The 14815-nt window shown below is 29.3% G+C and overlaps 1 protein-coding gene and 1 long non-coding RNA gene across 6 annotated transcripts in view; one reads left to right on the forward strand and one right to left on the reverse strand.

Moving 5' to 3' along the window:
- The first annotated feature begins 1203 nt into the window (after positions 1 to 1203).
- On the forward strand, positions 1204 to 6439 carry LOC118071887 (serine/threonine-protein phosphatase 6 regulatory ankyrin repeat subunit A-like). 5 transcript variants are annotated; one of them, XM_035091356.1, is made up of 10 exons: positions 1204 to 1466; positions 1568 to 1701; positions 1865 to 2004; positions 2094 to 3031; positions 3135 to 3677; positions 3751 to 4495; positions 4566 to 4999; positions 5297 to 5556; positions 5700 to 5829; positions 5995 to 6439. In XM_035091356.1, exons 2-10 carry the CDS (start codon positions 1672 to 1674, stop codon positions 6099 to 6101), a joined length of 3327 nt encoding a protein of 1108 aa, XP_034947247.1. In that variant the 5' UTR covers positions 1204 to 1466; positions 1568 to 1671; the 3' UTR covers positions 6102 to 6439. The 5 variants fall into 5 exon arrangements, with proteins under 5 accessions (XP_034947247.1, XP_034947245.1, XP_034947249.1 ...); XM_035091355.1 differs by having other exon boundaries at positions 1207 to 1230; positions 1361 to 1701; XM_035091354.1 differs by having other exon boundaries at positions 1204 to 1701.
- A 7380-nt stretch (positions 6440 to 13819) lies between these two features.
- Positions 13820 to 14815, reverse strand: part of LOC118071997 (uncharacterized) — a 46282-nt gene continuing 45286 nt past the window's right edge. The window contains exon 4 of the long non-coding RNA XR_004690964.1: positions 13820 to 14242. This is a non-coding gene — a long non-coding RNA (uncharacterized lncRNA). The remainder of the gene's footprint in view (positions 14243 to 14815) is intronic.

Below are 14815 nucleotides of genomic sequence, written 5' to 3' on the forward strand. Positions count from 1 at the left end.
ACATATTCTCTTGCAATATGTAAAACTGTTTTTTTTTATTAAAGTAGATTTATTCCTTGGTAAAATTGTAATCTATTGAAAAATTTTTATTTGTTATTACAAAAAGGAGCGATGAAAACTCACTTGTATTACTTATGTGATAATTTGATGCGTACATTTCCGTAATTTTTATGCAGAATAATGTGTAAAAGATATTATTATTATTGTTAAAAAAATATGTTAAATTTTTGATATTAAAGTACGAATAATCAAATGAAAATTTTTTTGCATTCATAAATTTGTTTATGTATTTGAAAAATAGTAAACAACAACAATGAAGAGTGTATTATTAAAACATTCATTTGAGTTATAATTGGATGGCCATGTTCAATTTTGTAAACATTTATAGATAAAAGTAAAGATTTATTGAATAAATAAAAAAAGATTTTTCGTAATTTACCTGAATAAAAAAAATCTTTTTGTACAAGAAAAACAACCTGTAAAGTGACAATTAATGTACAATCGGTAATTTTAAGCTCAAACGTTTATTTACGGTGTTTTGTAATATTGTTTAGTTATTATTATAAAGAATAGATATTAAAATAAATAAAATTTTATTATAAATGAAATAGTTATCGTTATATTTTTCTTCTATTATTATTGTGACTATTTTAGAAAATTAAGTTTATTTACTCGTTTTTAAGTACTCATGTTTATTTTTTAATGAAATGTAGTCATTAAGTAATTAAGGAATCAAATTGTAATTTAAATAATAAGAAGTAGCAGTATACGAAATGCAATTTTAATAAATAAAAATAAAATAATAAACTTTACCTTATATGAATAATTTTTTCCCTAATTTAAACAATTAAACAGTAAACTTACAGTAAATATTTAGTTAATTAAACAGTAAATATTATTATTATAAATAATTTATGCTAAATAAGTACACATAATTTTTTCTCAGATAATTTCTTTTTCATGAAAAAAATTATGGAGAATATAATTATTTTTCATAGAAGAAACAAAAATTATCCTCTATTAAGACATAAAAAACATAAATTTTACCATTATATTATTTTAAATTATTGAATTATATTATTTTAAATGTTTGCCACCTGTACAAGGGTAAAATATTTTCAAAAATAATTTTTTCTAAGTTATCTAATGTTGTTAATGCTGTATATTGATTTTAGTTTCTGTAGTTACCACCAGGTAGTCATGTCGTGAAAAGTGTATTCGCGTGCCAATGTAAAATGACTCCAAAAAATAAATAAAAATGTCAAAAAAAATAATTTTTTGACATTCACTTTTATCAAAACTCCGTTTAGTTTATCTCATTTAATATGTAATACTTTTTGTAATGTTTTTAATTACTTAGTACATTGCTGAAAATATTTGCATTGACATGTGTAAGGTTAGAACTTTAGATTTTGTGAATATGAAAATCAGTAAAGTTATGCAAAATCATGTAAATATTAGCATCAGTATGTTAAAAATTATAATCAATACTATAAAACAAACAATTCCAAATCATGTCAAATAATTTAGTTTACATTTTATTATTTGCATAATTCGCAAATGACAGTTTCGTACTGCATGGTGTACCTGACTGCTCACCGGTTGTCATTAACTTGTCTTGTATACAAATAATTTTGTTAGTCTGTTATTATCAATGCTGCCAATTAAATCATGATGAACCTCCAGAAATTTGAGGATGAGGTAATCAAAAATTTCCTTTATAACTATATAAAAATAAAATTTTATTGATTATGACTCATTCAATGGAGTTGAAGGTTATTTTTATTCATATTTTTTTTTAAAAAGTAAAAGTTATATCATTTATTTTATACTTTGTTATATTTTTATTTTCTCCAATCAATAGCAAATATGTTTGCAGCCACCACTACTGCAAGCTATATTTTTTGGTAATATTGATGAGATTCAAGCATTAATAACAAACCAGGAAGACATTCACTGGCAAGATGATCAAAGGAGAACTTTACTGCATGCAGCAGCATTCATGTATGTTTAAAATGAACTTACGAAAATAATTTCTATTTTGAGAATAGTAATAAATTTTATATTTCTGACAAAATTTATTTGATTTACAGTGGAAACCCAGAAGTGATAGAACTGCTACTAAAAAGTGGTGCAAAGGTTAATGCCAAAGATGAAAGATGGTTAACTCCTCTCCATCGAGCATGTGCTTCAGGAAATGATTTAGCAACTGAAATTCTTTTAAAACACGGTGCAGCAGTGGATGTAAGAGATCGAGATTGGCAAACTCCTTTGCATGTAGCAGCAGCAAATAATTCTTTGCACTGTGTGGATCTTATAATCCCTCGATTACTTAATATAAATCTTACCGATCGCAAAGGAAGGACTGCTTGGCATCATGCAGCCTTTAACGGACATAAAAAAATGTTAAAGCTATTGATAAGTCAGCCACGATGTGTAATTGACTCTCAAGATAAAAAAGATCGTCGTGCTTTACATTACGCTGCTTACATGGGCCATGAAGAAATCGTAAGAACTCTTCTAAATCATGGAGCTAAAATTGACGTTAAAGATAAGGATCTCTATACTCCTCTTCATGCTGCAGCGGCTGCTGGAAATATTGGTACTATGGAAATTTTGATAGACGCTGGCGCAGACATCGAAGCAAAAAATGTATACGGTAATACTCCACTACATGTAGCTTGTCTAAATGGTCATGCCAGTGCAGTACAGCTACTTATTGAGTATCAAGCTAACCGAGAAGCTTTCAATTATCGTGGTCAGACTCCTCTTCATGTAGCAGCTGCAAGTCTCCAAGGAGTAAATTGCCTAGAGATTTTATTAAATTTCGGAGTTGACGTTAATGTTCAATCTCAAGATGGTAGGACTCCCTTACACATGACTGCAATTCATGGGAGATTCACTAGATCAAAGAGTCTGTTAGATGCTGGAGCTTCTCCAGATACAAGAGACAAAAATGGGAATACTGCACTTCATATTGCTGCATGGCTCGGCCATGAGTGTTTAACAACTACTTTATTGGAATGTGGAGGTAAAAAAATAATCAATTAAATGCTTCGAGTTAAGATAATTAAAAGTTACAAACAATTTAATTAAATTATTTATTTGTTATTTACTGTGCTATTTTTTTGTAGCATCGCCAGCAGCAAGAAATGCGGAACAAAGAACTCCACTACATCTGAGCTGTCTTGCAGGTCACATAGAAGTTTGTAGAAAACTTCTTCAAGTTGACAAAATTGATTCTCGTGATATTGCTGGTAGAACGCCTTTACATTCAGCGGCGTTTAAAGGATCTGTTGATTGTTTAGATCTTTTGTTATCTAGTGGTGCCAATTTCAGATTATCAGATAATGAAAATCGTTTAGCTCTTCATTATGCTGCTAGTCAAGGTCATTATTTGTGTGTTTTTACATTGATTGGTTATGGAAGTGATCCGAATGCTAAAGATGTGAATGGTGCTACATGCCTTCATCTTGCTGCTGGTTCGTCTAATCCTAACAATAAAAAAGACACTAGTCAGTGTGTCAAATATTTATTAGATCATCGAGCCGAACCTTTTATTGGAGATAAACGAGGATTTACTCCTGTTCATTACGCAGTAGCTGGTGGGAATCAACCTGCTCTTGAAGCTCTTCTCTATAGTTCTCTACCACCTTCAGTTTCTACTACATCTTCAAGTATGTTAATATTTTTGTGTATTTATGAATTTAAAAATGATGAATTTAATACAACGAATAATTTCCTTTTTAGCTTCCGGAGCACAAACGTCTTCAGCATCTACATCTTCACCGTCTCCATCACTTCATCATCGTTCTAAACTAGATTTAAGTTCGCTAGGTGCAAACTTAACATCTGGTTTACCATTACTATCAACAATCAGCCCGACATTTCCAACAACTTTAACCATAAATCCATCGGTAGTAACTTCAACACTAGCCCCTACACTTACACCACTTCATTTAGCTGCTTGGCATGGTCACAATGAAATTATGAGACTTCTTTTACCACTATTTCCAAATATCAATATTAAAGAAGACTCTGGAAAAACTCCGTTAGATTTGGCGGCTTTTAAAGGTCATGAAAAATGTGTTGAACTCCTTTTAAATTGTGGTGCTTTAGTTTCCGTACAAGATAACGTAACCAAGAGAACACCAATTCACTGTGCTGCTGCTGGAGGACATGAAAAATGTCTTGAACTTCTTTTAGAAAATATTGAAGATCCGTCAGTCGTTGATAAATATGACATTTATCATAGAACAGCATTAATGCTTGCTGTTGCAAATAGACATACAAAATGTGCTACTTTACTTATTTTTATGGCAGACGTTAATTTATGTGATATTAATAAACATACGCCATTATTTAGAGCAGTTATTGAAGACGATTATGAGGAAGATTATTTCATGGTAAAAATGTTGTTGGCTCGTGGTGCCAGGGTTTCTGTTCAAGATTCGAACGGTAAAACTCCGGCTCATTTAGCAGCTGCATGTGGAAGGTAAGATTGTAATAAAATAAAGTAAATAGATTGAAAAACGATAAAAAGTAATTGGTTTATTTAATTATAGATTGAAAGCTTTAACTGAACTTCTTACTGCTGATCCAAGTGCAATAAATATCAAAGATGATCAAGGATGTACACCGTTACATTGGGCGTGTTATAATCAAAATTCCGAGTGTGTTGAGTATCTGTTACAAGAGAATTTTGTGGAAAATTTGGAGAGTAATCCATTTTCAGCGGCTCATTGTGCAGTTCAACAGGGATCTGTTAAATGTTGCAAATTACTGATGAACAAGTTCGGAGGACATGCAGTTGCAGCATTAAGAGATAGTCCAGGAGGAAGGCTCCCACTTCATGTTGCAGCAGCTTCAGGATCATCAGAGTGCGTTAAATTAATTCTCACGTCAGTCGGACCTAATTCGGGTGGATTAGAGATTCAGGATTATTCTGGAAGGACTCCACTACTCAGTGCAGCTTATACAGGACAAACAGGAACAATAGGTAATTATTTTAAGTAATTGAGTACAATGGCCTTCATCAATTTGATTCAGTGAAATTTTATTCATTTCACGAAGAACTATTATTAAATAATTAATAATTATTAAATATTTATAAAATCTACCTTTCTAATAAATATTTTATATTACTACATATTAAATATAATTAAAAAATACCTTCGAAATGAAATTTCACGCATCACAGAACAACAATGAAATAAACAAATAATATATTATTTCAATTATTTGTATTACTGAAAACTAATTTAATTATTAATATATTCATTTTATTACTTTGTAGAGTTGTTACTAGAATGGAAAGCAAATATTCAAGCAGTAGATTTCGACAATAATACAGCCTTACACTTAGCTTGTCAAAGACAACACTCGTCCGCAGCTTCGCTGCTTCTTGACGTAATTGTATCTCAAGTAAACCATAATCAGAATCAAAGTGAAAAGCATGATAAAGCTCACAGCAACAAAAGGATTCAAATTATTAACATGGTTAATAAAAAACAGAAGACTCCGCTCCATCTTGCAGCACGCAATGGCCTAGTTACGGTATGTTAATTCTTAAAACTTAATATATATGAGTAATAATGGTATTTGAGATATAATCGCGGTTTTGCATTTTGTTATTTGCTAACTATTTCGAGCATCACTATTTAATTTATACTTTAATAATTATAATAATTATACTTTAGGTTACAAAAAGACTTATTGAATTGGGTGCGAGTGTAGATGCTGTTGATTTTGAAGGATTAACTCCTGCATTAGCTTGTGCCCCAAATGCTGCAGTTGCCAAGTGTCTAGCTATTATTTTAGCAGCTCATGGTGAGTAATATATACAAAATAGTATTTTCAATGTTTTTTTTAATTATATTTATCATTGTATCATTGTAAAATAGTCATGTCATATTCAGTATTTTAATAACACTGAAATTATATAATCAAGTTGGAATGTGACAAAACATACAGATAATAATTATACGTTTTTAGGAAAAAACTCTGAATCATCACAACAAATACCCTCAATACAACAAACATCTGAGATTTACTTAAATGGAATGAATTGTCAGAGTAATTTTGACTCAGAATTTTACTGACAATGACTTAGATATTGAAAAAGAAAAAAGATGGTAATATTTATTGAGGCTTTAATCAATGGATATCTTAAAATTATTTTTTAGATATTTAAGATTCAATTGTGAGTAAAAATAATTTAACAACGCGTATGAAAAAATTTTGTTCCCCAAACGTTTCAGCTTTCTTCTTTTCTTTTAAATTTTTTCTCTCTGTTCCAAACATAATTCACACGGTTTCTACTTGCAAAATCAATATAAATAAGAAAGTTGATGAAATAAAGATATATTAGTGTAACTTGGTTTTTTGCTAATAACTCGGGATCTATTAGGCCTATGTAGAAAATAAGCATATCAATGGATTCGTGAGAGTAAGAGCTTTCGATTGCTTTAGTCAAAATCATAATTGGAGCATAATTTATGCTGAAAATTGGAGCAATTTCCGGTTTTACCCCATTTTAGGGGTGAAAAAATTAATTTTTTAAAAGTTTGACCAGATTCCGCATTTCCACGCATCAAGACGAAGAGAATGAGTGGTCAATCATCAAAATCGGACAACTTTGATTTTTCGACCCCAAAAAATGGCAAGTGGTACCCCTTTCCATTTTTTTTGGCCAAAAAATAAAAGTACTCCGATTTTAATGATTGAGGGCTCATTCTCTTCGTCTTGATGCGTAGAAATGCGGAATCGGGGCACCGGTCAAGAAAATTCACTTTAACACCCTTAAAATGGGGTAAAATTGGTTACAAATTAAAAGTCATCATCCCCTTGACTTTAAACCCCTATAACTTGTAAACGGATGGTCTAATAATCATTTTTAGGGACGTTTCAGAAACCTTAAAATCTAAGCTAAATATGCATATCCATAACAACCGGTGAAAAGATTTTCTTACCTCTTTCAAATCGTTATTAGATGACTTGTATGAGAGTTATAAAGGTCCCAAGTCGAGTAAAGGTCAAAAAATCATATGCTTTTTAACTTTGTACCTTTATAACTTGTGAAAAAATAATCATATGATGATTTTAAAAAGGTCTTTAGAAACTTCAGAATCTTAGCTAGAGATACATATCCATGAAAAATGTCAAAAAAATTTATTTTACCCTCAAAATGGCCAAAATAGTTGGCAAACTCCCAAAAAAATGTGATATTTTTTTATATTTTAGCAATTTTGAGGGTGAAGAAAATCTTTTCACCGGTTGTTATGGATATGCATATTTAGCTTAGATTTTAAGGTTTCTGAAACGTCCCTAAAAATGATTATTAGACCATCCGTTTACAAGTTATAGGGGTTTAAAGTCAAGGGGATGATGACTTTTAATTTGTAACCAATTTTACCCCATTTTAAGGGTGTTAAAGTGAATTTTCTTGACCGGTGCCCCGATTCCGCATTTCTACGCATCAAGACGAAGAGAATGAGCCCTCAATCATTAAAATCGGAGTACTTTTATTTTTTGGCCAAAAAAAATGGAAAGGGGTACCACTTGCCATTTTTTGGGGGTGAAAAATCAAAGTTGTCCGATTTTCAAGTTTGACCACTCATTCTCTTCGTCTCAATACGTAGAAATGCGGAATCCGGTCAAACATTCGAAAAATGTATTTCTCCACCCCTAAAATGGGGTAAAACCGGATATTGCTCTAATTTTCAGCATAAATTATGCTCCAATTATGATTTTGACTAAAGCAATCGAAAGCTCTTACTCTCACGAATCTATTGATATGCTTATTTTCTACATAGGCCTAATAGATCCCGAGTTATTAGCAAAAAACCAACTTACACTAATATATCATTATTTTATTCATTTCATCATATAGATTGTTTTTGCAAGTAGAAACCGTGTGAAGTATGTTTGGAACAGAGAAAAAAAATTAAAAAAAAATTCGCTCCTCAAATTCGTACGAGGGGAACTTCCTCACTGGGGAACATTCGGGAAATGTTTGGGGAACGGAATTTTCTTTTACGCGAAACCCAATAATTATATTCATAATAGCGTAAGTGAATTTTTTAGAACATTTTTTAATAATTATATCCTCCAGTCTGTAGACTATACATTTTTTGATCAATTTTTTTACGTGAACATTTGCCAATTATTTTTATAAAGTAATTTCTTAGTTATTTTTACCAAGGTATATTAATTAAAAACAATCGATAATTTTGTAATAAGTAGTTGATTTGACAGTCATGATAATTGTCAATTTTTAATGGTCTAAGATTCAATTTTAATGGTCTAATAATGATAATTAGAAGCAAAAAGTTTTTCACTAAACAAAAAGTTTTTAAATTAAATAATGTATTAATATCATTATTAATAATACTAGTTGTAATAAGAAGTAACAGTAAGATTTATATACATACTTATAAACAGAAGTGAAGCAAAGCTGAAAAAAATGAAAACTATATTTCTAGACGGAGATAAGAAATATTTTATAATAATACTATTTATAATTAATTAAACAGGCTCAAAAATTTATAATGTACTGTATCTGAAATACTTCAAGGAATTGTAGTAATGTTAGAAATAATTATAAAATAACTTAATTGCTTAATTAAAATTCGAATAAATGAATTTATCACTAACAATAATAATAATAATAAGTGATTCTAAATTTAAAAAATATGTAATTATCAAAATTAAACCTGTAAGGTAGATTTTTTTATATTTATTTATGTACAAATATAAAAAGTATTATAATGCATAATTATTTATACTTTAATTCTTTGACAATTGAACTCTCTATTCGATTATTTGTATCAAATTATACTCTACTATAATATTTAAAAATATTAAACTCCAAAACGCTTTAAAATCTTATTAACAAATTTTTATTTAAAAAATTACAGTTTCTAACATTTTTGTTTCTTATTTAATATTCATTCTTTTTGTATAAATGATCGTATTTTATAAAAATGTTATTTTATTGATCAATAACTGTTTTTAATTTCTAGATAATCATTTTACGTACTATTGGTACAATATTTATTAATTATAATTTCAATAAACTAATTATTCAATTGGTGCAATTAGTGATCGGAATTTACATTTAAATTAAAAATTTTATTTTTTTTCTGCTCATCAATATGCACTTTTATTCACTATGAAGGTGATTTTTATATAGTAATTTAATTTTTATTTTATCATAATTATTTCTTTGTTAATTAATATACTGATTTTACATTTATATATTCTATTATGCTTTAAGCTAGTGATTTTTTAGTCTATTCTCTACCTAAAGCTTCCATACACTCTGAAATACGTAGACTATTATTTCGCACCCCTCATTCCCTCTTTACTATTCCTCGAACTAACCCCTTTAACCTCGCTATTTTTCTTCTTTTTTGAGGATATGTCACTGTCTTATACCTCTTTATTATTCCGATGTTATTGCAATGCAATTTAACATAACAATAAAGCACGGGTAAGTTATTGTTACACTAAATAAAATATACTGAAACATCCAGATAATACGTTTGAGGGTATAGATACGCTTATTTATTGTAAAATAAGATATATTCTTACATTCACGGTAACATGAGTTATTTCTTAATAATAGTTTTTTACATAGATATCTAGATATTTTTCAAATAGATTATTATTTTTGATGTTTCAATTCCTTTGTCTTTTAAAACTAGGTTTTTTTTTGTAGAGTTTCTCAATTCAATTGAAAATTTAACAATCAGAATACAATGACATTGTAATGATGATGAATTGTAGGAATTACCTTAAGACTATTTTGTTGCGCCTAGTTTGTGATAATTACAAGAATTATTGAGAAAATGTTTCATATGTAATATTATTTTTTTTTTTTAATTAAATAAAAAGAATAGTTTATTCTTTAATTGACACTCATTATGTGAACTATTTTTTTTTAAATTAAAAAAGAGAAATTCTAAGTAAATAATTGCACTATCTAGTGGCGTAGACAAGTTATAATTACTTCACATATTTTCACATGATTATATATCAGATTAAAAATAGTTATTTAAAGAAAAAAAAAGAAACAATTATCTAAGTAAAGTGTTAGGTTTACATTCTTGAGTTGCATGCTTGGTAATTATGATAAATGAAAAATAGATTTTTTTTTTTAAAATTAAGTCACAGCAGATCAATAAAAGTAGAAATGACGTAGGTTCTATTTAAAATGATCATATTGCAAACTGGCCAATCCTAGTAATGGGAATCCCCCAAGGCCAACTAAGATAGAAACTCACTGGTCTCAATGTAAAACTTAAAGTCACTCGTGCTACACCCTCACGATTGCTTGTAAAAATGCAAATGTGATGAAAGATGCGCGGAGTTGATAAAAAGTAAGGGGTGAATTTTAAACTGTCTTAAAAGCCTCAGGGAAACATTGAGAAAGTAGTGGACAATCGTGCAAGTCAAGAAGTATTCACTGCATACTAACAATAAAAAATAAATTACAGTTAGGCATCTTTAAAGATCTTCAATATTTATTTTTCTTTTTTATTCATTTCTTTCAATGTTTATTGTTTCTATCAAGTTTTATTTAATTTTAACCCAACAAAAACACATCACAAATGAACATAAAATTTTTTCTAAAAATTATTCAATCATTTTTCATACACTCCAAGAAATACATGAAAAATCAATTGATCTCATTATCCAAGGTAAAGAGAAAAATAATCATTCCTTTTTGCTCAACAGTTTGAAAGTAATGAATATTTAAAAGGAATAAAAAAAAACATATTCGACTCATTAATGTATATTTTTTAAAATCATTACGTCATGATTATTATGTGGGAAGAAGTTAAATTGAGTAAGTTATAAACTAGTAATTGATGAAGGAGAAATAATAAGACGGAAATAATAAAACAAAAAAAAACTAGTGGTATATAATATAATACATAAAAATAAAAAAAAAGGATAAAATTCTCGCGGTTGACGCAGGCGCGGTTTAAGGTCATGTAGGAGTTGTGGGTGAGCAAGGTATCACTGTTACGGTGACCCATTTATGAATATCGTGTAACAAGAGAGCCGCAACTTCTCATATGACACGGTAAGTTACGTAAAGTATTAGATACACCTAGTTACACGTTGAATCAAGTAGACACAATCATTTTTTTCATCCCTGTCATATTGTTTTTGCATCTAGAATTTCATTATCCGCTTGAATCTCAACCAAAAAAAAAACCCTGAAAGATATTAATACATTTATTAGTATAAAAATTTTATTTATTTCTTATTATGTTGAAAAATTTTTTTAAATTACATATAATTATAAAATACATAGATAATGGTTTTATTTTTTTCAAGATCTCTTGAAGGATACTCAGAAGACACCCCAACACACTCACACACCTGAAACTTTGCTCACCTTTTTCATATTTAAAGTTATTCCTCATTTGAGGGTGCACTTTGGCCAGGTAAAAAGCAAATTTCAGGCGTAAGAGTACGGCTGAGGACTTGAAAATCCTGCATATCAACTGAAAGAAGAGTTAGTAAATATAAACTTTTCAATTTCATCAAGTTCTTTCTTTTTGGTTTAGTAATGAAGACTTGGTTGTCTGAATGAATTTACGAAAATTGATAAATTCTGCTGGAGTCTAGTTAATAAATAGAATGAGATTTTTGATTGTCGATAGAATCGTTCATTCGGTTGGAATAAATGAATAGTGGGAATCAAGCAAATAAATGCTCCAGGTGAGTAGATAGCAAGAAAGAGAAGGTTTAAAGTCAATAAAAGAGCCAATTGTCTTATGCTGCTCGAGCGAATCGGTGTCCATTAGTGGAATTGTAGAGAAACGAAGACTCGATGATATTGGGAACGTTTTTGTTTTTTTTTGGCTTCATCTTCTTCTTTTCTTACTTAAACTTTTTTTATTCTTCTTTGCTTCCTTCAATAGTCACTTCTTACATCCCACTTTATAAAACCTCACCAAGACATTTATCATTGATCGTCTTCAATTGGCTCATCGTCAACTTTAATGCTTTTCTCTACCTTTGTAAACCTTTTTCATTTTTATTTGTAGCTTTTAATGCTTTCGTTAGTTTTAACAGATGCAGTCAAGTACCGCGAACACACCTGAAACTTTGCTCACCCATAATTAAATCCAGGGCAAGAGCAACGAGTCAGGCACGTCTGAAGTACTAGTTTGTGTCATGTTGATAAGTTATTGTTGAGCATCTACCAAAATTCTGAAATTCAGAGAAATGATTAATTATTTTAATTATGTCAAGTTATTACAGAATCAATTATTCTATTTTATTCTTAATTACTTCAATTAATTTTTTTTTAAAAGTTGTTTTACATTTAATTTGGATTCATCTTTCAATCAATTGAAATTTAATTTAAACGTTAATTAGTTAGCTCTTTAAAGAAATTCTAGAAGAGTTAATCTTTAAAAGAGTATAAAATCAATTTTTACTTATCATAAAGTGATTACTTGATTATTATATAAATCTTCTTAGTTAAAAGAATCCTTATTGAAAACAGCTCTGAACTTATTGTATCGTAAAAACGATTTCTTATAAAGACATTACTTAAAAGACTTATCATTAAAAAAGAAATCGATAATAGAGCATAAAAAACACAAACTAAATCATTGACATCAAAGAGACTTTTGAAAACCTTTAAATTGGCGTTGTTAAAAATTCAGTGATCCGAACTCAATTCAATTATTCTTTTTCCATTATTTTTCCCAGCTCGAAAATTTTTTCATTGGCGTTCGATGCAGCATTTTTTTTTTTTCCAATAGAAAAAAAAATATTAAAGATATACCCGCACAATTATTATTTTAGTAGATAAAAGTGACGAATAAAAGACAAATTTCAATAGTTATCAACACAAAAAGGAATTTTTTATCCTGTTGATGGAATAAAGCAGTTTTTCAAATAATTAATCTGATTGTTAAATTTTTTTAAGCATATTGTTGATCAAAATTAGCGGAATAAATTCAATTAGAGTCACTTTTACTAATGAAGAACATGCATTTTCATGTTGAATCACATTGTAATACGTATTAGAGTGGTGATGATGATGACAATCATAATCATCATTATCATCACCATCATAATTATCATTACCATCATCGTCAACTTGAGATTCTAGCCAAGTTGGCTTTTGCTCTCGATTCCACGACAAGTCGTTATGCGAACTGATTATTTCCCTCCTCAAGAGAGGACAGAGAGACAAATGGTGGGAAAATCCTGAAAGGCGGATCTTCTCAAGGTAATTCCTTGCTTGCATTACTTTTTACCATTTCTTTCACTCCTCCTACTCGTTTTTCTTCATCTCAGGTTATAATTTACGGTCTAAGTGATCTTAATTTTTTCATTGGAAACTATTCTATTATTCAAGTCTTCAAAAATATCTAGTCATCGCTTTTTATGTTAAAAAAAACTTGTAATTGGCAACTTTTATCAATATTTTTTAAAATTATTTCTTGAAGAGTTTTTTAATTTAATTTAGATAAACTTATAAATTTTTTAAAATTCAATGATTAAAAACTCTCTATCAATTTTATCTTATAAATAAATCTTCAATAATCTACTTTAAATAATTAATTATTACTTATTATTTATTTTTATTATTCATAATAAAATTATTGAAAATAATTAAATCTAATAAAATAAAAAATCATCTAATAAACTTGTCATCAAAAAGATTCCTGTCTATTTAAATGATAAACTTAACATTAGAATATTCTGTTTTTAAATTCTGATAAGTTCTAGTTCTTCTAAGTAAAATTTATACCAAAATATTCTAAACTCTCCAGGACCGAGAAAAAATTGTGCTTATCAATCATCAGCAAAGGCGGTAAATATTTTAGTGGAACATTCAATTCAGTTTTAATGTTGAAGTGAGTGGTCTTGTGGTTTAGGTCAATAGTAATTATCTATACTGTAGCGAATAGTAATGAATTATGAAGATGTAAGAATGGTCACGCATCTCAAGAAGAAAACCAAGACACATAGTCTGTAAGAAGAGGGCATAGTAGTTGAGAGTATGGCTGGCTGAGGGCAAAGTTGGTTGCTTGTCCATGAAGAAGAGAGTGTGGTGGCCAAGGCGGATGTCAGTGACCGGAGCATGACCCCGGGATCGTTGTACCACTGGCTTGACTCTTTGTGCAATGTTGAATTCTCTTTCTCTACGTTCTTCTTCTTCTTCTTTAGCTCTTATTCGTGACGTTTCTACAGGCTGTATTATCTAAAAACAGAAAATAAATGTCTGAGCTTAAGTAATACCAACAGTGGGATTTTAATCTTATTTGTTATGGAACATTCGTTTTAACACGTCTTTAGTATGGTCAGGATGATGATGGCTCTCAAAAAAGGGACATGTCGCTTAGAAAATTGTACAAAGTCTAAAATGAAAAAAAAAAAAAAATAAATAATGAAGTTATGTAGCAAGAAAAAGCTTTTTAAAAAAAGGAAGCATGTTGTGGAATGCGAATGGGATGCCGTGAGCAGTAGGAGGTTACGTCAGACTCAATTTAAATGCTCAGCATTGCTGAAATTGGTTTGAGTTGACCTTTAACCTCAGTATACTGGTCTCAGCTTTTGCTACTGTGTCTATTTGTACTCAAAACTACAGAGATTCAAATCAAGAAGATGGCCTAGAATTTACAACTTTCACATAAATCAATCAATTTATTTGTTCCCTCATGATTAATAATATTTTTTTCACCATTAGCTTTTCTGCTAGAGTAAAATATTTATAATTACTAGGACTAATTGACTCCAATTATTATCTTATTAAAGAATTAATTGGTACATGAGG

Source organism: Chelonus insularis, unplaced genomic scaffold (genome assembly GCF_013357705.1).
Source record: "Chelonus insularis isolate UGA/USDA-ARS -01 unplaced genomic scaffold, ASM1335770v1 contig_88_pilon, whole genome shotgun sequence".
NCBI classification, from domain to species: Eukaryota; Metazoa; Arthropoda; class Insecta; order Hymenoptera; family Braconidae; genus Chelonus; species Chelonus insularis.